Source organism: Salvelinus sp. IW2-2015, linkage group LG4q.1:29 (assembly GCF_002910315.2).
Source record: "Salvelinus sp. IW2-2015 linkage group LG4q.1:29, ASM291031v2, whole genome shotgun sequence".
Lineage (NCBI taxonomy): Eukaryota > Metazoa > Chordata > Actinopteri > Salmoniformes > Salmonidae > Salvelinus > Salvelinus sp. IW2-2015.
Genome location: NC_036842.1, coordinates 1,763,514 through 1,788,363, shown reverse-complemented (window position 1 = coordinate 1,788,363; position 24,850 = coordinate 1,763,514). Strand labels below are relative to the sequence as shown.

Here is a 24,850-nt window from a genome sequence, read left to right as displayed (position 1 = left end):
GATGTATTTTGGGAGAGTGGTAAGCAGCCTGAAACTCCTGAAACCTATAGCAGTAGCCATTGCACGGATTGAGGGAGACAATGCCATAATATTCTGTCTCCATATGATATGGTAAATATAACCAATGCAAAAAACATCTACATTTAAATCGTATTAATATTAATTTGCATATATTTCCGTTAATTCCCATATATTCCCCTTAATTCCCACGGAAAGTTTCCACCTCTGAATATTCCCCAAAACGTGCAACCCTAGGCACTACTTTACCTGACACTGACTTGTTTCCCCTTGTTTCCCCTGTTTCCCCCTGGGCGCCAGAAGCACGATGGTCCTGGATGATGTGGTCCTAGATGATGTTCCTACTAGCCATGATTGGCTGAGAAAATGGATGGGCTGGACATGCCGAGAGATGAGTTCGGATTGGTCTGCCATGTAGAACGCTTCTGACTGTAACATGAGCTGCACAGTATGTGTAGGTAATCCTTTCTTATGCAGCTTTTTTGAAAGATACTACAAATGCGTTGCTAATGCTCTCCACTTTCTGGAGGACCCAGTTTTGAAATCAGTGGAATGTCCAGTGGAAGCAGAGTATGATAGCTAAGGAGATTGACGTTTGATTACACATATGCGGTGGGAGTCGAAAAGAGAACACAAAAAAAAGGCTGTTGTATAAAACACCTGTCTCCGGATTACATCTTCAAACTAAGGGCAACCATGGCATCGTGACAGAGAGGGAGTAGCGTTCATCTTTGTATTCAGGTAAGAGTCTAGCTAGCTACATTTTCAGATATTATACATTTTCTAAATTTGTCATCAAGTTGTTTTTATTGCAAGTTAAAGCCTACTGTTAGCTAACATTAGCTGGCTGGCTTGCTAGCTAACATTACATGTATCATTTGTGTAGTAATATTATTCGTACCACAGTGCCATCTGCATTACTAGTTATAGCCTAATGTTAGCTGTTAGCTAGCTAGCTAACATTGAACCTAGATGGTTATGCAAGGTAGTAACGTTAGGTTTGGATTATGGTTAATGGTTTAGCTAGCTAGCTAACTACGTCTAAACAAAAGACTCCACTATGCAAGTAACCAATTTACTGTACTGTTTACACGTTCTGTAACCTGTACATGTGACAAATAAACTTCGATTTTATTTGATATAGTGTGTGTTTACCAGAGACGGTAATGTGAAGAACAACATGACCTGCACCAAAGTCCATTAGGTTTTATATAAGGTTAGGCCAACGAGACCGTGTCCAAGTTCAAAAATTTTCCGGTAGAATGCCCTGCCTTTATTCACACAATTGCAAGCTATTTTCTGTACTTGTAAATAATGATCTTGTTGTGAGTTTATTTTCCTGTAATAATGAACACAAATTAGTTAAAGTTAAGATGTTGTCAGCTATATGATATGGTCATTATTTGAATTGGCTAGCCAGCTAACGTAATGTTAGATAGCTAACAAGCTAGAAATTAACCAAAATATTGTTTAGAAAGTTGTATGGTTTGCTAGATTGACATATACTAAATTCATTTTTAAACAGATCGGTTTATTGGTGTTAAAATACACCAGATATGCTATTTTGGACCACCAGGCTGCTGATGTCATGCAGCCTGTCGTTTTTGTGTTTATACTTTTCATAACGACAAGTTTGATGTTGGACGACAATAGAATATTAATGATGTCATTGCGACAACTGTCTACAGCAGGGGTGGGCAACTCCAGTCCTCGAGGTCCTGATTGGTGTCACACTTTTCTCCATCCCTAGCAAACACAGCTGATTAACCTCTCTTGGGAAGGGGGCAGTATTTTGACATCCGGATGAAAAGCGTGCCCAAAGTAAACTACCTGTTACTCAGGCCCAGAAGCTAGGATATGCATATAATTGGTAGATTTGGATAGAAAACACTAAAGTTTCTAAAACTGTTAAAATTATGTCAGTGAGTATAACAGAACTGATATGGCAGGCGAAACCCCGAGGACAAACCATCTAAAAAATATATATATTTCAGCCTACCACAATTTTCAATGGCTATCACTTTTATTATAAGGCCAAGTCCTCCAAGATTGCAGTTCCTAGGGCTTCCACTAGATGTCAACAGTCTTTCGAAAGAGTTTCAGGCTGGTTTTTGGAAAAATGAGCCAAAAATTGTAGTTTTTCTAGGCGGCTCCCATTTGGCTGTAGTGTTTCCAAGCGCATGGGGGGTTCTTTGGTATTTTTCTCCGGTAAAGACAATAACGATTCTACGTCTTAAATTTGCGTATTAGGGTACCTAAGGTTTGATTATAAACGTTGTTTGACTTGTTTGTAAAAGTTTATTAGTAGTATTTGGGATTCATTTTGTATGCATTTTGATGGAGGGAAACTGGGTGGATTATTGACTGAAGCGCACCAGCTAAACAGAGTTTTTATTGATATAAAGAAGGACATTATTGCACAAAAGGACCATTTGTGATGTAACTGGGACCTTTTGGAGTGCCAACAGGAGATCAAAAGTTAAGGCATTTTTTATATTGCTATTTCTGACTTTCGTGTCGCACCTGCCTGGTTGAAATATGTTTTTCATGTGTTTGTATGCGGGGCGCTGTCATCAGATAATCACATGGTTTGCTTTCGCCGTAAAGCCTTTTTGAAATCTGACACATTGGCTGGATTAACAAGAAGTTAAGCTTTATTTTACACTTGTGATTTTATGAAAGTTAAATATTTATAATACTGTCGTTTGAATTTCGCGCTCTGCAATTTCACCGGATGTTGGCCAGGTGGGACGCTACCTGCCCATAAAAAGTTAATCAAATTACATTCTAAACTGAAGATCATGATTAGGTGATTATTGGAGTCAGGTGTGTTAGCTGGGGTAGAACTGTGACACCAATCAGGCCCTCAAGGACTGGAATTGCCCACCCCTGGTCTACAGACATGTCGATAGACGTAGTATAAACCAGCCTTTAGTCTTGAAATCTTTGGTTGTTTAGTACACTACTGTACTCACTCTGTTTAGCACATGGCCTGTGAATCTTTAAAGAGATGGGTGGGGCTAAGGCTTAAGAGGGTATGAACAAAGCTGAATGGTTTAGACAAATAGGAACTCTCCAGTAGGTGTACCAAAACATTCAAGCGCTATTTTATCAAAAGTGGGGTTACAAGTTTATCAACTTTCAAAGCAGACTGTCCCATTGTTCCTCAACTGTAGTGTACGAGTCTCTACTTTTATCCAATGTAAAAAACACAATTTCAAATGTTGCTACATCGAACCGGTCGGTCATATTTAAAGAATAGGATTAAATTAAATCAAACTTTAAATAGTGCATTTAAAGTTTGATTTGATTTAGTCCTATTGTTTTACTTAGATTTTTGGTTGAGACGTACACGGAGTTTACAAAACATTAGGAACGCCGTCCTAATATTGAGTTGCACCCCCTTTTCCCCCTGAACAGCCTGAATTTTGTCGGGGCATGGACTACAAGCTGTCGAAAGCGTTCCACAGGGATGCTGGCCCATGTTGACTCCAACGCTTCCCCACAGTTGTGTCAAGGCTGGATGGCCATTGGGTGGTGGACCACTCTTGATTCACAAGGGAAACTGTTGAGTGTGAAAAACCCAGCAGCGTTGCAGTTCTTGACAAACTCAAACCGGTGCACCTGGCACCTACTACCATACCCCATTCAAAGGCACTTAAATCTTTTGTCTTGCCCATTCACCCTCTGAATGGCACATACACACAATCCATGTCTTAATTGTCTCAAGGCTTACAAATCAGTCTCCTCCCCTTCACCTACCCTGATTGAAGTGGATTTAACAAGCAACATCAATAAGGGATTATAGCTTTCATCTGGTATGTCATGGAAATAATGTTTTGTTCCTAATGTTTTGTACACCTCAGTGTAGATGTGTGTATGTACTGAAATGCTAGTTATGTGTGACTAAGGTTTATGTAGTTCTGTCCTTGAGTTGTTCTCGTCTATTGATGTTTTGTTGTGAATGTTCTGTATTATCTATGTCATGTTTCATGTCAGAGTCTTCTCCCGCAAGAGGCTGAAAAGATTTGGCATGGGCCCTCAGATCCTAACAAAGTTCTACAGCTGCACCATTGAGAGCATCTTGACTGGCTGCGTCACCTCTTGGTATGGCAACTACAAGGCACTCGACCAGGAAGGCGCTACAAAGGGTGGTGTATGGCCCACTGGGGCCGAGGTCCCTGCCATCCAGAACATCTATACCAGGCGGTGTCAGAGGAAGGCACAACAAATTGTCAGCATCCAGCCACCCAAGCCATAGAATGTTCTCTATGCTACAGCATAGCAAACAGTACCAGTGCACTAAGTCTGGAACCAACAGGATCCTGAACAGCTTCCACCCCCAAGCCATAAGATTTATAAACAAGACTGCTAAATAGCTAATCAAATTGCTACCTACTGCTGCTACTGTCTATTATTTATCCTGTTGCCTACTGACTTTAACCCTACTTATTTGTACATACAGTAGCTACCCCAATTACCTCACACCCCTATACATCAACTTGGTACTGTTACTCCCTATATTTAGCCATGTTATTTTGACTCATTATTGTTATTCACTGTTAGTCTACACCTGTGGATTTAGAAGCATGACACATACAATGTGATTTGATTTGGGAACCTTTGATTTAGAAACACTTCAGACGTGCCCCAAATGGCACCCTTTTCCTGACAGTAGTTGCCATTTTTGCACGTAGCCTTCTCTGACCCAGACCAGCATATCGATCCAGCCAGCCAGCCAGCCAGACAGCTGAGAGGAAACACTCAATATAAGCACTTCAAGGTTCAAATATTTCATTATGTCCCAGACAGATTCTTTATCAGGTGTTGTGAGGAGTCACTAGATTGAATTAGTAGTAGCAGCGCAGAAGTCTTACCTATTCCTGGTTCAGTACTACGACCCAGGGTGTACAGGGGTCTTTCTAAAAATAACTGGGACCAATGTGTGACATTAGGATCAACATTTCAAAATGGTTTGAAACAAAAACATTTAAATCATTTTTATGCAGTTCCACATGTGTACTTCAAGGAATATATACTGAGTGTACAACACATTAAGAACACCTGCTCTTTTCATGACAGACTGCCCAGGTGATAGCTATGCTCCCTTGTTGAAGTCACTTGTTAAATCCACTTCAAATCAGTGTATATGAAGGGTAGGAGACAGCTAAAACAAATATTTGCAAGCCTTGAGACAATTGAGACATGGATTGTGTGTGTGCGTCATTCAATATGGGTGAATGGGCAAAACAAAATATTTAAGTGCTCCTGAGTGGTGCAGCAGTCTAAGGCACTGCATCTCAGTGCTAGAGGCGTCACTACAGACCCTGGTTAGGTTCCAGGCTGTATCACAACCGGCCGTGATTGGGAGTCCCATAGGGCGGCGCACAATTTGCCCAGCGTCATCCGGGTTAGGGTTTGGCCAGGGTAGGCCGTCATTGTAAATAAGAATTTGTTCTTAACTGACTTGCCTAGTTAAAGGTTACATAAAAAAAAATTTAAAAAAATGATTTTGACACCCTGTAGAGTCCATGCTCCAACGGGGTGCAACTCAATATTAAGAAGGTGCTCTTAATGTTTGTTTACTCAGTGTAAATATCTAAAAAACATAGGCGTACGACTATACATCATTTAAGCAGGGTTCATACAGACAAAGTAGCCACCCTTTGCCTTGACAGCTCAACCAGCTTCATGAGGTAGTCACCTGGAATGCATTTCAATTAACAGGTGTGCCTTGTTAAAAGTGAATTTGTGGAATTTATTTCCTTCTTAATGCATTTGAGCCAATCAGTTGTGTTGTGACAAGGTAGGGGTGGTATACAAAAGATAGCCCTATTTGGTAAAAGACTAAGTCCATATTATGGCAAGAACAGCTCAAATAAGCAAAGAGAAACAACAGTCCACAATTACTTTAAGACATGGTCAGTCAATGCGGAACATTTCAAGTGCAGTCGCAAATACCATCAAGCGCTATGATGAAACTGGCACTCATGAGGACCGCCACAGGAAAGGAAGACCCAGAGTTACCTCTGCTGCTGAGGATAAGTTCATTAGAGTTAACTGCACCTCAGATTCCAGCCCAAATAAATGCTTCGGAGTTCAAGTAAAAGACATCTCAACATCAACTGTTCAGATGAGACTGTGTGAATCAGACCTTCATGGTCAAATTGCTGCAAAGAAACCACTACAAATGGACACCAATAAGAAGAGACTTGCTTGGGACAAGAAACACGAGCAATGGACATTAGATAAGTGGAAATCTGTCCTTTGGTTCCAACCGCCGTGTCTTTGAGAGACGCAGAGTAGGTGAACGGATGATCTCCGCATGTGTGGTTCCCACCGTGAAGCATGGAGGTGGTGGTGTGATGCTTTCCTGGTGACACTGTCAGTGATTTATTTAGATTTCAAGGCACAATTAACCAGCATTGTAACCACAAAATTCTGCAGCGATACGCCATCCCATCTGGTTTGCGCTTAGTGGGACTATTATTTGTTTTTAAACAGGACAAAGACCCAACACACCTCCAGGCTGTGTAAGGGCTATTTGACCAAGGAGAGTGATGGATTGCTGCATCAGATGACCTGGCCTCCACAATCACCCGACTTCAACCCAATTGAGATGGTTTGGGATGAGTTGGACCGCAAAGTAATGATGTCCGTTGTTTCTCTTTGCTTATTTGAGCTGATCTTGCCATAATATGGACTTGATCTTTTACCAAATAGGGCTATCTTCTGTATACCACCCCTACCTTGTCACAGCACAACTGATTGGCTCAAACGCATTAAGAGTGAAATAAATTCCACAAATTAACTTTTAACAAGGCACACCTATGAATTGAAATGCATTCCAGGTAACTACCTCATGAAGCTGGTTGAGAGAATGCCAAGAGTGTGCAAAGCTGTCATCAAGGCAAAGGGTGGCTACTTTGAAGAATCTCAAATATACAATTTTTTGATTTGTTTAACACTTTTTTTGTTACTACATGATTCCATATGTGTTATTTCATAGTTTTGATGTCTTCACTATTATTCTACAATGTAGAAAATAGTAAAAATAAAAACCCTTGAACGATTAGGTGTGTCCAAACTTTTGACTGGTACTGTAGCTATCTTAATGTAATGACGTGAAAAAACACTTGCAGATATTTATCAATGACTTATCAACAGCTGTAACCAGTTGTCCAGCGTAGGAAATCCTCACTGGTACACTAGTTTATAGAAAGACCGTAGGCTCCAGACAGAATACAGCAAGCATGTTTATTTATCTGTGTGTGCGTGTGCATCTGCCCTCATCTGTGTCTATATAGAAAACATTTCAGGTTATTCCGGTTGGTTGGTAGTTGAGGAAAGGCAGAAGATTCAAACCAGGTGGCGAGACAGACAGACTGGCATGTGGTAGCCAGCTCTACTCATTGACAACTTGAGCGCACACATGCAACACACACACAGATATGCCCAACCATCAACCAATCACAGAACAGATTCTATGTTCAACACATTTACACTGGGGCGGCAGGGTAGCCTAGTGGTTAGAGCATTGGGCTAGTAACCGAAAGGTTGCAAGTTCGAATCCCTGAGCAGACAAGGCACAAATCTGTCGTTCTGCCCCTGAACAAGGCAGTTCCTATTTCCTAGGCCGTCATTGAAAATAAGAATTTGTTCTTAACTGACTTGCCTAGTAAAATAAAAAATATTTTTAGAAGTAGAGGATGTCAAAAGTGGGATTTCTTCATCTTAAGCCCATAAAACTACATAGTAACACAGTAGTGTTTCCCCACTCTACAAAGTAAGCAAGTGGCTGATAGTGGCTTTGGTGTGTGGATATGAGTTTACAGCTGGCAGATTGACTGCTGTGGTGGCTCTCTTGATAGCACCAAAGACTTGGTTTGTGTCTTGGGCAAAGGCAGGGCGGGGGTTATAAGAAGTGTGCTTGCTTGGCGAATTGCTAATTTGAGATAAAATGGCTACACTCCAAAGCCAGCCGTGCTGTTTCTCTCAATCTAGATCTAGATTGTCAAGAGAATATCACCTTCCAGCTAACCCATCCCAAGTAATCAGTCCATATAGAAAGGCCTTCCCTGTAGTCAGTGAGAGGTTAGGCAGAAGCCCTCAGGAGTATTGACTCTCTGAACCATTCTGAAAAGTTCCAGTGGGAAAGATTAAACATGTTCCCTGAATCGAGGCAGTAAGAAGCGCATTCCTGTAAATCGGGTCTAATTTCTACCCAGTTGCCGTGTTGGCTAAATTCAAAACGTGTGTGTTTTTCTCCCTCCTTTTCAGACAGCAGCCATAGCAGCCTTAGTAGCCTCCCCCTCTGCAATCCATGGCAGCTACCTTCCACTGACAACAAGCAAGCAAATAAAGCTTTTTCAGCAGAGCCATTGTTAAGAACGGGGTGTGTGTGAGCTTGCATGTTTCCATGTTAAATGTCCCGTTACATGCGATTCATATTGAAATATACAGTAGTGTGTTCATGTACGCAGGAGTTGTTTCGTTCTTGCAACAAATCAGGAACAAATTACATCTGTATACCTATACTGAACAAAACTATTAACAACAAGTAAAGTATTGTTTCCATGTTTCATGAATTGAAATAAAAGATAACAGAAATGTTCCACATGCACAACCTTGTTCACATCCGTTAGTGAGCATTTCTCCTTTGCCAAGATAACCCATCCACCTGACAGTTGTGGCATATCAAGAAGCTGATTAAAACAGCACGATCATCACAAAGGTGCACCTTGTGCTGGGGACAATAAAAAGGCCACACCAAAATGTGCCGTTTTGTCACAACACAATGCCACAGATGTCTCAAGTTGAGGGAGCGTGCAATTGGCATGCTGAATGCAGGAATTTCTAACATAGCTGTTGCCAGAGAATTTAATGTTAATTTCTCTACCATAAGACGCCTCCGACGCTGTTTTAGAGAATTTGGAAGTACGTCAAACTGGCGGGATCATCTGAGACCAGCCCTGAAATCGGTCTGTAATAAAGCCCTTTTGTGGGGAGAAGGTCCTGGCTCCCCAGTGGGTGGGCCTGGCTCCCAAATAGGTGGGCCTATGCAATCCCAGGCCCACCAATGGCTGCACCCCTGCCCAGTCATGTGAAATCCATAGATTAGGGCTTCATTTATTTATTGCAATTGGCTGATTTTCTTTATATGAACTGTAAACTCAGTAAAATCATTGAAAATTGTTGCCTTTTGCATGTTGCGTTTATATTTTTGTTCAGTACAGATGCATATGTAGATGCATGTCTGTGTGTTTACCGTGTGCAAATAGACAATGATTGTTTTATGCCGTCTATAAAATCCACTTCTTAATAGTGTGAATTAGCAATGGGCTCTCTCGTTATAAGCATTTGAGTAAATGGATTGTGTGCATGTTCCTCATCTGGAGGGTAGGGTTAACCGATGGATGTCTAACTAGCTAGGCCTAGGACTGCACACTGAATGTTTCAGAGCCAAATAACTTGACATGTCTGAGAGGTGACAGACGCTGTAGCAGAGACATTAAAAATAGAGTAGACGGCCAGTGCGCATCTGTGCGTGTGTGTAAGAGAGAAGATTGGCACTCCTTTCTCCTTCAAAAGCACTACAACAAATCCTATAAATTCAAATAAATAAATCTGCATTCCCACCACCCTTGACTTGAGACATAGCATATACATAAATCATCCTGAAAGGGAGATGAATATACCTTATCACATTGGGGTGTATACAATCATGGATAGTGCACACTACATACACGTGTTTATGTATAGTGATGAGGGTTAGTGTGTTTGATACAGGGGAGAACCACTGGCCACTCTCATTGAAGCCGCTGGAGTTCAAGGCTGAACGCGGTCCTGCAGGCATTGTTAGCAGAAAACAGGATCCCCATTTTATTGAATGGAAAACTGGCGGTCTTTGTGGTCAATCTTCATGTAAATAAATAAAACGTTTGGTGGTACCAATAACTGCTTCTAATACACCAGACGTATGTCCTTGAACAGATTATTTAAAAATTCACAGCCTACAATACCCTGGTCGACCTTCAACTTGAGTTACTCAATGAGAGGAGGCAGCACCAAGCAAGCCTGCAACGTCACTTCCTGGAGTAGCCAAAACTGCACGTTATGTCTCCATGAGACGGCATCTGAACAGACTTAATTTAGTTTTAATGCGCTATTGAGCTTCTCATAGGAAAGAATGGTGTCACATGAAAATAAAATCGATGACCTACGAGCAAGATTAAGATTAAACGGGACATTAAAAACTGTAATATCTTATGTTTCACGGAGTCGTGGCTGAACGAAGACATGAATAACTTATAGCTGGCGGGTTTTACACTGTATTGGCAGGATAGAACAACAGCCTCTGGTAAGACAAGCGGTGCCGGTCTATGTATATTTGTAAACAACAGCTGGTGCACGATATCTAAGGAAGTCTCAAGGTTTTGCTTGCCTGAGGTAGAGTATCTCATGATAAGCTGTAGATCACACCTAGAGAGTTCATCTATATTTTTCATAGCTGTCTACACACCACCACAGACCGATGCTGGCACTAAGACCGCACTCAATGAGCTGTATACCGCCATAAGCAAACAGGAAAACACTCATCCAGAGGCGGCGCTCCTAGTGGCCGGGGACATTAATGGAGGGAAACTTAAATCAGTTTGACCTAATTTCAACCAGCATGTTAAATGTGACACCAGAGGGGGGAAAAAACAAAACAACAACTCTAGACCACCTTTACTCCACACACACAGAGACGCGTACAAAGCTCTCCCTCAACCTCCATTTCGCAAATCTGACCATAATTCTATTCTCCTGATTCCTGCTTACAATAAAAACATTTAAGCAGGAAGCACCAGTGACTCGGTCAATAAAAAGTAGTCCGATGAAGCAGATGCTAAGCTACAGGACTGTTTTGCTATCACAGACTGGATAATGTTCCGGGATTCTTCCGATGCATTGAGGAGTACACCACATCAGTCACTGGCTTCATCAATAAGTGCATTGATGACATCGTACCTACAGTGACTGTACATACATACCCCAACCAGAAGCCATGGATTACAGGCAACATCCGGACTGAGCTAAAGGGTAGAGCTGCCGCTTTCAAGGAGCAGGACTCTAACCCGGAAGCTTATAAGAAATCCTGCTATACGCTCTGACGAGCCATCAAACAGGCAAAGCTTCAATACAGGAATAAGATTGAATCGTACGACACCGGCTCCGACGCTCGTCGGATGTGGCAGAGCTTGTAAACTATTACAGACTACAAAAGGGAAGCACAGCCGAGAGCTGCCCAGTGACACGAGCCGACTAGACGAGCTATATTACTTCTATGCTCGCGTCGAGGCAAGTAACACTGTGCCCAAGAACACTAAGGTAACCAGCTTAAATGACTACAGACCTGTAGCACTCACGTCTGTAGCCATGAAGTGCTTTGAAAGGCTGGTCTTGGCTCACATCAACACCATTATCCCAGAAACCCTAGACCCACTCCAATTTGCATACCGCCCTAACAGATCCACAGATGATGCAATCTCTATTGCACTCCACACTGCCCTGTCCCACCTGGACAAAAGGAACACCTTTGTAAGAATGCTATTCATTGACTACAGCTCAGCGTTCAACGCCATAGTGCCCTCAAAGCTCATCACTAAGCTAAGGACCCTGGGTCTAAACACCTCCCATGGCAAATGGATCCTGGACTTCCTGACGGGCACCCCCAGGTGGTAAGGGTAGATAACAACACATCCGCCACGTTGATCCTCAACACGGGTGCGAGCTCAGTCCCCTACTGTACTCCCTGTTCACTCATGACTGCACAGCCAGGCACGACTCCAACACCATCATTAAGTTTGCCGATGACACAACAGTGGTAGGCCTGATCACCGACAAGACGAGACAGGCTATAGGGAGATGGTTAGAGACCAGGCTGTGTGGTGCCAGGACAACAACCTCTCCCTCAACGTAATCAAGACAAAGGAGATGATTGTGGACTACAGGAAAAGGAGGACCAAGCACACCCCTATTCTCATCGACGGGGCTGTAGTGGAGCAGGTTGACAGCTTCAAGTTCTTTGGCGTCCACATCACCAACAAACAAACAAACAAACAAACACGGTCCAAGCACATCAAGACAATCGTGAAGAGGGCACAACAAAACCGATCCCCCTCAGGAGACTGAAAATATTTGTCATGGGTCCTGAGATCCTCAAAAGGTTCTACAGCTGCACCATCGAGAGCATCCTGACTGGTTGTTTCACTGCCTGGTATGGCAACCACTGGGCCTCTGACCGCAAGGCACTACAGAGCTTTCTGCCATCCAGGACCTCTATACCAGGCGGTGTCAGAGGAAGGCCCTAAAAATTGTCAAATACTCCAGCCACCCTTAGTCATGGACTGTTCTCTTTGCTACCGCACGGCAAGCAGTACCGTAGCGCCAAGTCTAGGTCCAAGAGGCTTCTAAACAGCTTCTACCCCCAAGCCATAAGACTCCTGAACATCTAATCAAATGGCCACCTAGACTATTTGCATTGCCCCCCCTCCCCCCCCTCTTTTGTCCTGCTGCTACTCTCTGTTATTATCCATGCATAGTCACTTTAATAACTCTCTCTACATGTACATATTACCTCGACTAACCATTGACTCTGTACCGGTACACCCTGTATATAGCCTCGCTATCGTTATTTTACTGCTGCTCTTTAATTATTTGCAACTTTTATTTCTTATTCATATTTTTTGGGTATATTTTTTTAAACTGCATTGTTGGTTAAGTAAGCATTTCACTGTAAGGTCTACACCCGTTGAATTCGGCGCATGTGACAAACGCTACCCTATTCCCTATACCAGAGCTCTATGGTAGTGCATCGAATAGGGAGCCATTTGGAACAAATACAGAGAGATGCTGCTGGGGAGATAGACTACTGATATAAACACTGATCTACTGGTTTAATGGCCAATTATGGCCATTTCTCTGGCTGGTATATTCCCAGATTAGCAATGATTTATGTTTCCCTTATTGGCTGTGATCACCTATACAGTATTTATACAGGAGATATTGTGTGTGTGTATGCGGTGTGGGTGTAACTCTAGCTGGAGTATTGCCTCATGTGATTCTGCAGCAAGGTGTTCCTGCCAGGGGAAAGATTTGTCCTTAAGCCAGAAAACTCTGACAAACAAGACCGCAGTGTCCTCCGTGCCAGCAGCACAGGCGCTCACACACACACAGCAGTGCAGAGAAAACAGAGCAGAGCTCTTTCCCACTGGGCACAAACTGGTTGAATCAACATTGTTTTAATGTAATTTGTTTGTGTTTTAATGTAAAAAGTATTGTGATGTGGAATCTCTGGAAAATACATTGGATTTGAAAAAAGTAATACACTTTTGTTTTGAGGTTGAAATGTCAACCACAAGTTAACATAGACAAACCTTGTATAAAATATGTTGAATTTGTACCTTTAAAAACAACGTCAGATGTTCAATGTTATATCCACTATCAGAAAAAAAGAACAATAAGCTGGGCAGTACATCCTACTGGAAAATTGATCTACAGTTGAAGTCAGACGTTTACATACACCTTAGCAAAATACATTTAAACTCAGTTTGTCACAATTCCTGACATTTAATCCTAGTAAAAATCCCCTGTTTTAGGTCAGTTAGGATCACCACTTTATTTTAAGAATGTGAAATGTCAGAATAATAGTAGAGAGAATGATTTATTTCAGCTTTTATTTCTTTCATCAYATTCCCAGTGGGTCAGAAGTTTACATACACTCAATTAGTATTTGGTAGCATTGCCTTTAAATTGTTTAACTTGGGTCAAACGTTTCGGGTAGCCTTCCACAAGCTTCCCACAATAAGTTGGGTGAATTTTGGCCCATTCCTCCTGACAGAGCTGGTGTAACTGAGGTTTGTAGGCCTCCTTGCTCACACATGCTTTTTCAGTTCTGCCCACAAATTTTCTATAGGATTGAGGTCAGGGCTTTGTGATGGCCACTCCAATATCTTGACTTTGTTGTCCTTAAGCCATTTTGCCACAACTTTGGAAGTATGCTTGGTGTCATTGTCCATTTGGAAGACCCATTTGTGACCAAGCTTTAACTTCCTGACTGATGTCTTGAGATGTTGCTTCAATATATCCACATCATTTTCCTCCCTCATGATGCCATCTATATCGTGACATCTATGATGCTGCCACCCCCATGCTTCACGGTTGGGATGTTGTTCTTCGGCTTGCAAGCTTCCCACTTTTTCCTCCAAAGATAATGATGGTCCTTATGGCCAAATAGTTCTATTTTTGTTTCATCAGACCAGAGGACATTTCTCCAAAAAGTACGATCTTTGTTCCCATGTGCAGTTGCAAACCGTAGTCTGGATTTTTTAATGGCGGTTTTGGAGCAGTGGCTTCTTTGCTGAGCGGCCTTTCAGATGATGTCGATATAGGACTGGTTTTACTGTGGATATAGATACTTTTGTACCTGTTTCTGCCAGCATCTCCACAAGGTCCTTTGCAAATTGTTGTTCGGGATTGATTTGCACTTTTTGCACCAAAGTACTTTCATCTCTAGGAGACAGAACGCGTCTCCTTCCTGAGAGGTATGATGGCTGCGTGGTCCCATGGTGTTTATACAGATGGATGTGGTACCTTCAGCCATTTGGAAATTACTCCCAAGGATGAACCAGACTTGTGGAGGTCTACAATTATTTTTCTGAGGTCATGGCTGATTTCTTTTGATTTTCCCATGACGTCAAGCAAAGAGGCACTGAGTTTGAAGGTAGGCCTTGAAATACATCCACAGGTACACCTCCAATTGACTCAAATTATGTCAATTTGCCTATCAGAAGCGTCTAAAGCCATGACACCATTTTCTGGAATTTTCCAAGCTGTTTAAAGGCACAGTCAACTTAGTGTATGTTAACTTCTGACCCACTGGAATTGTGATACAGTGAATTATAAGTGAAATAATCTGTCCGTAAACAATAGTTGGAAAAATGACTTGTGTCATGCAAACAGTAGATGTCCTAACCGACTTGCCAAAACTATAGTTTGTTAACAAGAAATTTGTGGAGTGGTTGAAAAACAAGTTTTAATGTCTCCAACCTAAGTGTATGTAAACTTCCGACTTCAACTGTATCTAGAGCTGTATTGCCCAAGTACGTGCAGAGTTATGTGCATCCTTTCAAGCACACCCTTCTCATTAACAAATAAGGTTTTATATGATAACTCTTGGCTAAATAAAGAGAAAAAGTATTGATTATTATATTATTATTTGTGCCCTGGTTCTATAAGAGTTATTTTTCACTTCCCAGGAGCCGGGTTGTGACAAACTGACATTCATTCTTATGTTTAATAAATGTATCGTATAGTGTGTGTGTGGCAGGCTTACAATGATGGCAAAAAACAACAACATTTGAGAGTGCGCTGACCCTGGTGCTAGAGGGGGTACGCAGCTGGAGGTTAAATGTTTGAAGGGGTACGGGACTATAAAAAGTTTGGGAACCACTGATCTAGGGCTACCCTTTGGCTTACACGGGACCCAGACCGGCTGCGCGCGTGCGCCATCGTGCATAAATGTATTTTGTCCCCCTCACACCAAATGAGATCACATATATCAAAACAAAGTCTGAACCAATTATATTAATTTGGGGACAGGTCGAAAAGCATTAAACATGTATGGCAATTTTATAGCTAGCTTGCACTTGCTAGCTAATTTCTCCTATTTAGCTAGCTTGCTGTTGCTAGCTAATTTGTCCTGGGATATAAACATTGAGTTGTTATTTTATCTGAAATGCACAAGGTTCTCTACTCCGACAATTAATCCACACATAAAACGGCCAACCGAATCGTTTCTAGTCATCTCTCCTCCTTCAGCAGGTACCCACGGTTGCCATCTCCTCATTGGTTATACCCACGTGGGTGACTGAAAGACGAACGAGGTCAGTGGCGGTAATGCACCTAATTTATGAAATGCAGATCGCATTATAAAGTCAAKRSARRWMRMRKYRKRMMKTYWMKWSWMKWRAMKKYMYRMYKYKWYYTSYMTTGACTTTATAATGCGATCTGCATTTCATAAATTAGGTGCATTACCGCCACTGACCTCGTTCGTCTTTCAGTCACCCACGTGGGTATAACCAATGAGGAGATGGCAACCGTGGGTACCTGCTTCTATAAACCAATGAGGAGATGGGAGAGGCAGGACTTGCAGCGCGATCTGCGTCAGAAATAGAACTGCCTTCTATTTTAGCCCATGGCAACGCAGACGCTCGTTGGCGCGTGCGAGCAGTGTGGGTGCAATAATTGAATAGCATAGATTTCTAAATGTATTTAGCAGCGCACGCGATCCAAGCGGTGTAGTCAGCCTGTTAGTCACGGACTATTATCAATGTGCTATGGTGAGAATGATTGTTGAGAGATCTCAATTTAAAAAACTATACTGAACAAAAATATACATGCAAAAGGCAACAATTTCAAAGATTTTACTGAGTTACAGTTCATATAAGGAAAACAGTCAATTTAAATAAATTCATTGGTCCTAATCTATGGATTTCAAATGACTGGGTGGGTTTGGGAGGGCATAGGCCCACCACCCACTCAGATTTAGTTTTTCCCCCACACACAGGTTACACATGGTCTGAGATTGCGAGGCTGGTTGGAAGTACTGACAAAATCTCTAAAATGACATTGGACGTAGTTTATTGTCCAAAAATGTACATTCAATTGTCTGGCAACACCTCTGGTGGACATTCCTGCAGTCGACATGCAAACTGCACACTCCATAATAACTTGAGACATCTGTGGCATTGTGTTGTTTGAGAAAACGGCACATTTTAGAGTGGCCGTTTATTGTCCCCAGCACAAAGTGAACCTGTGTAATGATCGTGCTGTTTAAGCAGCTTCTTGATATGCCACACCTGTCAGGTGGATGGGTTATCTTGGCAAAGGAGAAATGCTCACTAACAGGGATGTAAACAAATTTGTTCAGTATAAACAACAAAAAACACTATCGCTATCGAAGTCATTCCAAAGTGTAGGTTTTACAGAGCAAATTAAATGTGACCATACTATATCAATCATATACTGTATCAATGATGCTATATAGGCCTATACACACATTGAAAAGTATGTGGACACCACTTTAAATGAGTGGATTCAGCTATTTCAGCCACACCCGTTGCTGACAGGTGAATAACATCGAGCACACAGCCATGCAATCTCCATACACACATTGGCAGTATAATGTCCTTACTGAAGAGCTCAGTGACTTTCAACATGGCACCGTCATAGGATGCCACCTTTCCAACAAGTCAGTTTGTCAAATTTCTGCCCTAGAAGTGCCCCGGTCAACTGTAAGTGCTCTTATTGTGAAGTGGAAACGCCTAGGAGTAGCTCAGCCACACAAGCTCACAGAATGGGACCACAGAGTGCTGAAGTACCTAGCGCGTAAAAAAAATAAAGTCTGTCCTCAGTTGCAACACTCCCTACCGAGTTCTAAACTGCCTCTGGAAGCAACGTCAGCACAATAACTGTTCGTCGGGAGCTTCATGAAATGGGTTTCCATGGCCGAGCAGCCGCACACAAGCCTAAGAATACCATGCTCAACGCCAAGCTTCGGCTGGAGTGATGTAAAGCCTGACGCCATTGGACTCTGGAGCAGTGTAAACACGTTCTCTGGAGTGATTAATCACGCTTCACTATCTGGCAGTCCGTCAGACGAATCTGGGTTTGGCGGATGCCAGAAGAACGCTACCTGCCCAAATGCATAGTGCCAACTGTAAAGTTTGGTGGAAGAGGAATAATGGTCTGGGGCTGTTTTTCATGGTTCGGGCTAGGCACCTTAGTTCCAGTGAAGGGAAATATTAACTCTACAGCATACAATTACATTCTAGGCGATTCTGTGCTTCCAACTTTGTGGCAACAGTTTGTGTAAGGCCCTTTCCTGTTTCAGCATGACAATGCCTCCTCGCACAAAGCAAAGTCCATACAGAAACGGTTTGCCGAGATCGGTATGAAATAACTTGACTGGCCTGCACAGAGCCCTGACCTCAACCCCATCGAACACCTTTGGGATGAATTGGAACGCTGACTGCGGGCCTAATTGCCCAACATCAGTGCCCGACCTCACTAATGCTCGTGGCTGAATGGAAGCAAGATTCCCAGATTGAGGTTACTATAACTACAGTATAAATATATTCTTATGTAATCATGTAAAGCATGCATATTCAAGATATCCACAGGCCTGCGGCGACCTATCTTCACAATTTCTGTAATCACCTGTGCAGAATCTTGAACGGCATTGATCACTTGCACCATGTACTTTTAATGTAATCTCAACTACAATCCAGGTGATTTGGTTCTGCTATTAGATTAATCTGTTGTATACAGTAAATAAACAAAATATCATATTTGACATTGGAATTTGGTTGTGATTTTAGATTGTTGAAAGTATAGTGATAACACATTGGAAATGCAACTAACTTTTGGCTGAGTGGGTAAATATAGGTTGTAATCTCATTGAGCAACGTCTCAACCAAATATTGCCCAATTATCCATGTTGAAATTACATTGTGTGCCCAGTGGGTTCTGTCAGATCGTGTACAGAACGCCGAGTACACATCCATCACAGCGAGAGAGGGAGAGAGAGGCGGGAGAGAGTGAGGGAGAGGGAGAGAAGAGGAAGTAAGAAAGTAAGAGATGAAAATGAGGGGAGAGAAGTGATGAGGGGGAGTCGGGGTCAGAGAGAGGGTGAAAGTAGAGGGAGTAAATAGAGAGCGCCACCACAGGGAAACGTCAGTAAGTCAGCTAGCGCCACCACAGGGAAACGTCAGTAAGTCAGCTCGTCAGTAAGTCAGCTAGCGCCACCAAACAGGGAAACGTCAGTAAGTCAGCTAGCGCCACCACAGGGAAACGTCAGTAAGTCAGCTAGCGCCACCACAGGGAAACGTCAGTAAGTCAGCTAGCGCCACCACAGGGAAACATAGTAAGTCAGCTAGCGCTACCACAGGGAAACGTCGAGAAAGTCAGCTAGCGCCACCACAGGGAAACGTCAGTAAGTCAGCTAGCGCACCACAGGGAAACATTAGTAAGTCAGCTAGCGCTACCACAGGGAAACGTCAGTAAGTCAGCTAGCGCCACCACAGGGAAACGTCAGTAAGTCAGCTAGCGCCACCACAGGGAAACGTCAGTAAGTCAGCTAGCGCCACCACAGGGAAAAGTCAGTAAGTCAGCTAGCGCCACCACAGGGAAACGTCAGTAAGTCAGCTAGCGCACCACAGGGAAACGTCAGTAAGTCAGCTAGCGCCACCACAGGGAAACGTCAGTAAGTCAGCTAGCGCCACCACAGGGAAACGTCAGTAAGGTACTAGGGAAAAGTCAGTAAGTCAGCTAGCGCTACCACAGGGAAAAGTCAATAAGTCAGCTAGCGCCAACCACATGGAAACGTCAGTAAGTCAGCTAGCGGTCAGTAAGTCAGCTAGCGCCACCACAGGGAAACGTCAGTAAGTCAGCTAGCGCCACCACAGGGAAACGTCAGTAAGTCAGCTAGCGCCACCACAACAGACATGTCCAACACCTATACAGTCATCTTTTCTAGGTACAGGAGACTCCCTTTTCCTCTGTATCCCTTACGCTCTTTCTGTCCCACTCTCTGCTTCTCATTCCGTCTCTTACAAAAGGTCAGGCTCCCCACAGAGAGGGAGGAGAGGACAACAGAAAATGACTGGAATGATTAAATGATGATACCTCTGTGTTCAGTCACTAGTACCTATACCCAGTCTCCCTCTCGCTCTGCTTGCCTCTGAGCTTATTGCACTGCTCCCACTCACAAGGGTTAATAAGGATATGACACTTAAGTCTTCTTTCTCTTTTTTCTTCCTATATGGCGTGTACCGCTCCCTCTACCTATCCCGGGGGTGGAAAGCAATGAAAGTAATAGCTGTGTTAATTTATGGAATGAATGGTGGAGCGTTGCTTTAATAGCAGGACTGGCGTGGGACTGATGCATTTTTCACAATATGACTCACTGTCACACACACACCGCTATTACCGCACGTTAGCTGGGCCTGACGACGAGCTCTGTGAGGGGAGAAAGTGGCTCTGGCCCCGCCCTGAGAGAGATGCATTGTGGGTGTGTTTCTAGAGACAGCGGGCCGAAAGAAGACTGTAATAGCTGAAAATGTAGAGCGGGACTGTATCATTCCAGAAAAAGTAGTGAGTGAGAGAAAAGAAAGGAAAAAAGGGAGGAAATGAGGAGAGCGGTAGAGAGAACTGGGCCAGGCGTTGGATGTGTGTGTGTGTGTATAGAAGTGTTGGGGGCAGTGCAGGCCTGAGTGTGTGTGCTTGAACACAAGTGTGTGGAAATGCTTGGTTGGGGCGATGGGGCCCACCCCTTGGCTGAACCTCCATTCACTCCTGGCTCTGCGCTGCTCTGTGGTCGGGGCTGGAGCTGGCTGAGGGTAATTACAGTTCTGCTCTGAAAGCCACAGCACTGCAGAAAGTATGGTCCAGTATGCACATATGGTCCAGTATAGAGCAATAGAACTGCTCTATATTTTTTTTATTATTTACTCTCTGAAACTTCTAAATGTAATCATAGCCCTTGGTTGTCATACTCCAACCCATACAACCATGCAATTGCAGTACCTTACTGACATAAAAGGCAAACCACACAAGAAACTGATCCTTCCTCCTGTAGCCAGAGGCAACATTATTTTCTCTCAGTAAATATTAACAATACAAAAACACAGCCAGCCCGGCAGCCAGCCAGGCAGGCAGGCAGGGCACCAAGTCAAAGCCATTACCTGTGATATCTTCCAGCCAGTTTCTCTGTAGTCTATACTAGTATACTGTGATCTGGCCTCAGCAATATTTGAATTTAACCACAGCTATTTAACCACACAATCACTGTGAATCAATTATATACCACTGGTTTTAAAATAGTAGAAAGAAAGAGAGGAATACATAGAAGAGAATATAAAATAAGTTAACATTTCACTCTCTGGCTCAACTATCCTCCTTTCAATCAGAGACGCAAATATTTTCTTTCTCAGTTGTTTCTTAGCAACCGGGGAGAACTTTCCAATGACGTCATGCGGAAACATTTTCAGAAGATTAAACTGCGATTAAACTAATTTCATTGAGTTAAGGAACGTTGAACGCTGCAGTGAGCAAAAGAACTGAGAGACAGAGGTTCATATCGACAATCAAGTGTGATTGGAGATGACAGTGGTTGCATCCCAAATGGCACCCTATTCCCTATAGTGGGCCTATAGGGGCTCCGGTCAAAAGTAGTGCACTATAAAAAGGCAATAGGATGCCATTTAGGACACAGCCCGTATCATTACACAGACCAGATACGTGAAGAAATAGACTTCAGTAAGATTTGTAAAAAAAAAAAACGAAATCTGCCTTTTCTGTCTGTGTGTAAGTGAGTCTGGGGCCAGGAGAATTTCTGCTTTGACTGGAGAGAAGAGTTAAGGGTTCTGGCCTAGTGTTTCATCAGCGTTGCAACAACGTTCCAGGAGGGGAGAAAGTGTGTGTGTTTGTGTGCTTACCGTCGGTCGTTCCTCCTGCGACGGAAAAGCTTTTTGGTTTGTGCGATCTCAGCTTCGTTAGGCAGGGGCGGGAAACCCTGCAGAGCGCGAGAGAGAGAGGGAGAGGCTTAGCAAAACACTTTCATCTAAAGCGAGTTACAGTGTGGGCATAGATTGTATGGTCATTGTATGCACAAACTGAATTTCTGAGTGATCTTTTCTTTAGCTAACATGCGTACTGTACATAACGGGTTGTCGTTAGATGGTATTACAGCTACGGATGGAAGTGACGCACAAATCGGCGTCATTTTTGTGTCTTTTCTCCCAAGAAAGAGAGGAATCCAGCACCCCCCTCCCCATGTCTAGTTACCGCCTTCCCTGCCCCTCAGTCTACGCCCATGCAGGCATTGAGCGACGCATGGAACCCACCGCAAATTATAGGTCCACCTCACAACCTCCATTAAGGAAGGAAGGAAGGCAGAGCCACACAGCCAATGCAGAGCTCCTCTCCTCTCCTACCCTTAACTTCTCACAGGAATGTTGGCAGCCTACAATTTCCCCAGACAAGCTCTGAAAGAGGGGAGAAGGTGGGGGGGGAGCACTTAGAAGCAGCGGGGAACCGGCTCCAAGTCAAGACAGCTATATTCCATATGTTGTGTGTGTCGGTGGATGTGTTGGAGTGTGTGTGTAATAATAATAATTTGGTGGGTGCTTATATTTGGCCTATTATTTGTACAATTTGGAATTGGTCATGTGTTATTATTATGTTTTTTTTTTTTGCATATGCCAACTCTCCCTGAGTCACCCTCGGGGAGTGGGGTCACGGCAGGGGTCAGCCATTATCAACAGTGACCGTGGCGCAATCAGGGTTAATCACTTCATCACTTAAACATGGTGGTTTGGTTGTTTTCAGTCGAAACTGGTTTGTCTGGGATGGAACCAGTGTCTGGTGTTGTCATGGTTACAGATGGTCAACTACAAGTTTGAGGAGGAGGATGACTGGGGGGGAAGGGTGTTCAAACATGTGTTTTTGTGTTTGCGTGTTAAAGTGCTGATAATGTTTGTGCACGGTTTGTGTGCCGTAATGTGTGTAACAAGATGTGTTGTACATTTCTGGGGTGGGTTCGTATTTTCTGTTTGACATGGAGTGTGTGTGTGTCTACAACTTCTCTCTATTCTGCCCCTCTGCGGTGACGTGGTATGGCAGTGTGTGGCTCCAGCCCAGGTTCCAACCCTGTTATCTCCCCATCAGCAGTGTCTGCACAGGAAGCAGCAGAAACGCTCACTCTTGGGCAGACACCCTCACTCTAAACCCCCACAGCCCCGCACTTTAATTGCACTTCAGTCAACAGAAATCAGGCGTGCCGCAGAGCCAGCCAGGGTAGGGAAGAGACAGGCACAACCCATACCTCCAACCCTCCTAACACTAACCCATCCCCAACCCTTAATCTCATAAGAAACCACATCCAATAGGCTATGTAGCTAGCTGCACATGATGATATTGTACGATTATCAGACCCCTTGACTTTTTCCACTCTGTTACAGCCTTATTCTAAAATGGATTAAATCATGTTTTCCCCCTCTTCAATCTACACACAATACCCCATAATGACAAAGTGAAAACATTTGTAGATTTTTAGGGTAAATTAATAAAAATATAAAACAATACCAGAAATATCCTGCTATGAGACTCGAAATTGAGCTCAAGTGCATCCTGTTTCCATATATGATCCTTGAGATGTTTATAAGGTCCACAGTTGACACTGCGTGTCAGAGCAAAAACCAAGCCATGAGGTTGAAGGAATTGTCCGTAGCACTCCGAAACAGGATTGTGCCGAGGCGCAGATCTGGGGAAAGGTACCCCAAAAAAGTATGCAGCATTGAAGGTCCCCACGAGCAACGTGGTCTCCATCCTTCTTAAATGGAAAAAGTTTGGAACCACTAAGACTCTTCCTACAGCTGGCCGCCCGGACAAACTGAGCAATTGGGGGAGAAGGGCCTTGGTCAGGGAGGGGACCAAGAACCCGATGGTCACTCTGACATAGCTCCAGAGTTCCTCTGTGGAGATGGGAGAACCTTCCAGAAGGACAACCATCTTTAAAGCACTCCACCAATTAGGTCTTTATGGTAGAGTGGCCAGACGGAAGCCACTCCTTAGTAGAAGGCACCTAAAGACTCAGACCATGAGACACAAGATTCTCTGGTTTAATGAAACCAAGATTGAACTCTTTGGCCTGAATGCCAAGCGTCAAGACTGGAGGAAACCTGGCACCATCCCTAAAGTGAAGCATGGTGGTGGAAGCATCATGCTGTGGGGATGTTTTTCAGTGGCAGGGACTGGGAGACTAGTCTGGATCGAGGCAAAGATGAACAGAACAAAGTACACAGACATCCTTGATGAAAACCTGCTCCAGAGCGCTTAAGACTTCAGACTGGGGCGAAGGTTCACTTTCCAACAGGACAACAACCCTAAACACACAGCCAAGACATCGCAGGAGTGGCTTCGGGACAAGTCTCAATGTCCTTGAGTGGCCCAGCCAGGCCCGGACTTGAACCCGATCGAACATCTCTAGAGAGACCTGAAAATAGCTGTGCAGCAACGCTCCTCATTCAACCTGGCAGAGCTTGAAAGGATCTGCAGAGAGGAATGGGAGAAAATCCCAAGCTTGTAGCGTCATACCCAAGAAGACTTGAGGCTGTAATCTCTGCCAAAGGTGCTTCAACAAAGTACTGAGTAAAGGGTCTGAATACTTAAGTAAATTTAATATTTCAGTTGTATTTATTTTTGCAAAAAGAAAAAAAAAGAAAACGTTTTTGCTTTGTCATCATGGGCTATCGTATGTAGCAATAACAAGGCTATATACAGGGGGTACTGGTACCGAGTCAATGTGGGGTTAGTCGAGGTCATTTGTTCATGTAGGTGTGGGTAAAGTGACTATGCATAGACAAACAGTGAGTAGCAGCAGTGTAAAAACAAAATGGGGGGGAGGGTCAACGTAAATAGTCTGTGTCCATTTGATTAATCATTCAGCAGTCTTATGGCTTGGGGGTAGAAGATGCTCCGGTACCGCTTGCCGTGCGGTAGCAGAGAAAACAGTCCATGACTTGGGTGACTGGAGTCTTTGGCAATTTTTTGGGCCTTCCTCTGACACACCTAGTATACAGAGGTCCTGGACGGCAGGAAGCTTGGCCCCAGTGATGTACTGGGACGTACGCACTACCCTCTGTAGCGCCTTACAGTCAGATGCCGAGAAGTTGCCATACCAGGCGGTGATGCAACCGGTCAGGATGCACTCGATGGTGCAGCTGTA

The 24,850-nt window shown here is 43.5% G+C and overlaps 1 protein-coding gene across 1 annotated transcript in view; it reads right to left on the bottom strand.

Moving 5' to 3' along the window:
- The window catches only part of ctif (CBP80/20-dependent translation initiation factor), a 128,761-nt gene that overhangs the window by 57,382 nt on the left and 46,529 nt on the right, over nucleotides 1-24,850 (bottom strand). The window contains exon 8 of the mRNA XM_070440545.1: nucleotides 21,561-21,637. Coding sequence (XP_070296646.1) covers nucleotides 21,561-21,637 — 77 coding nt within the window. The remainder of the gene's footprint in view (nucleotides 1-21,560; nucleotides 21,638-24,850) is intronic.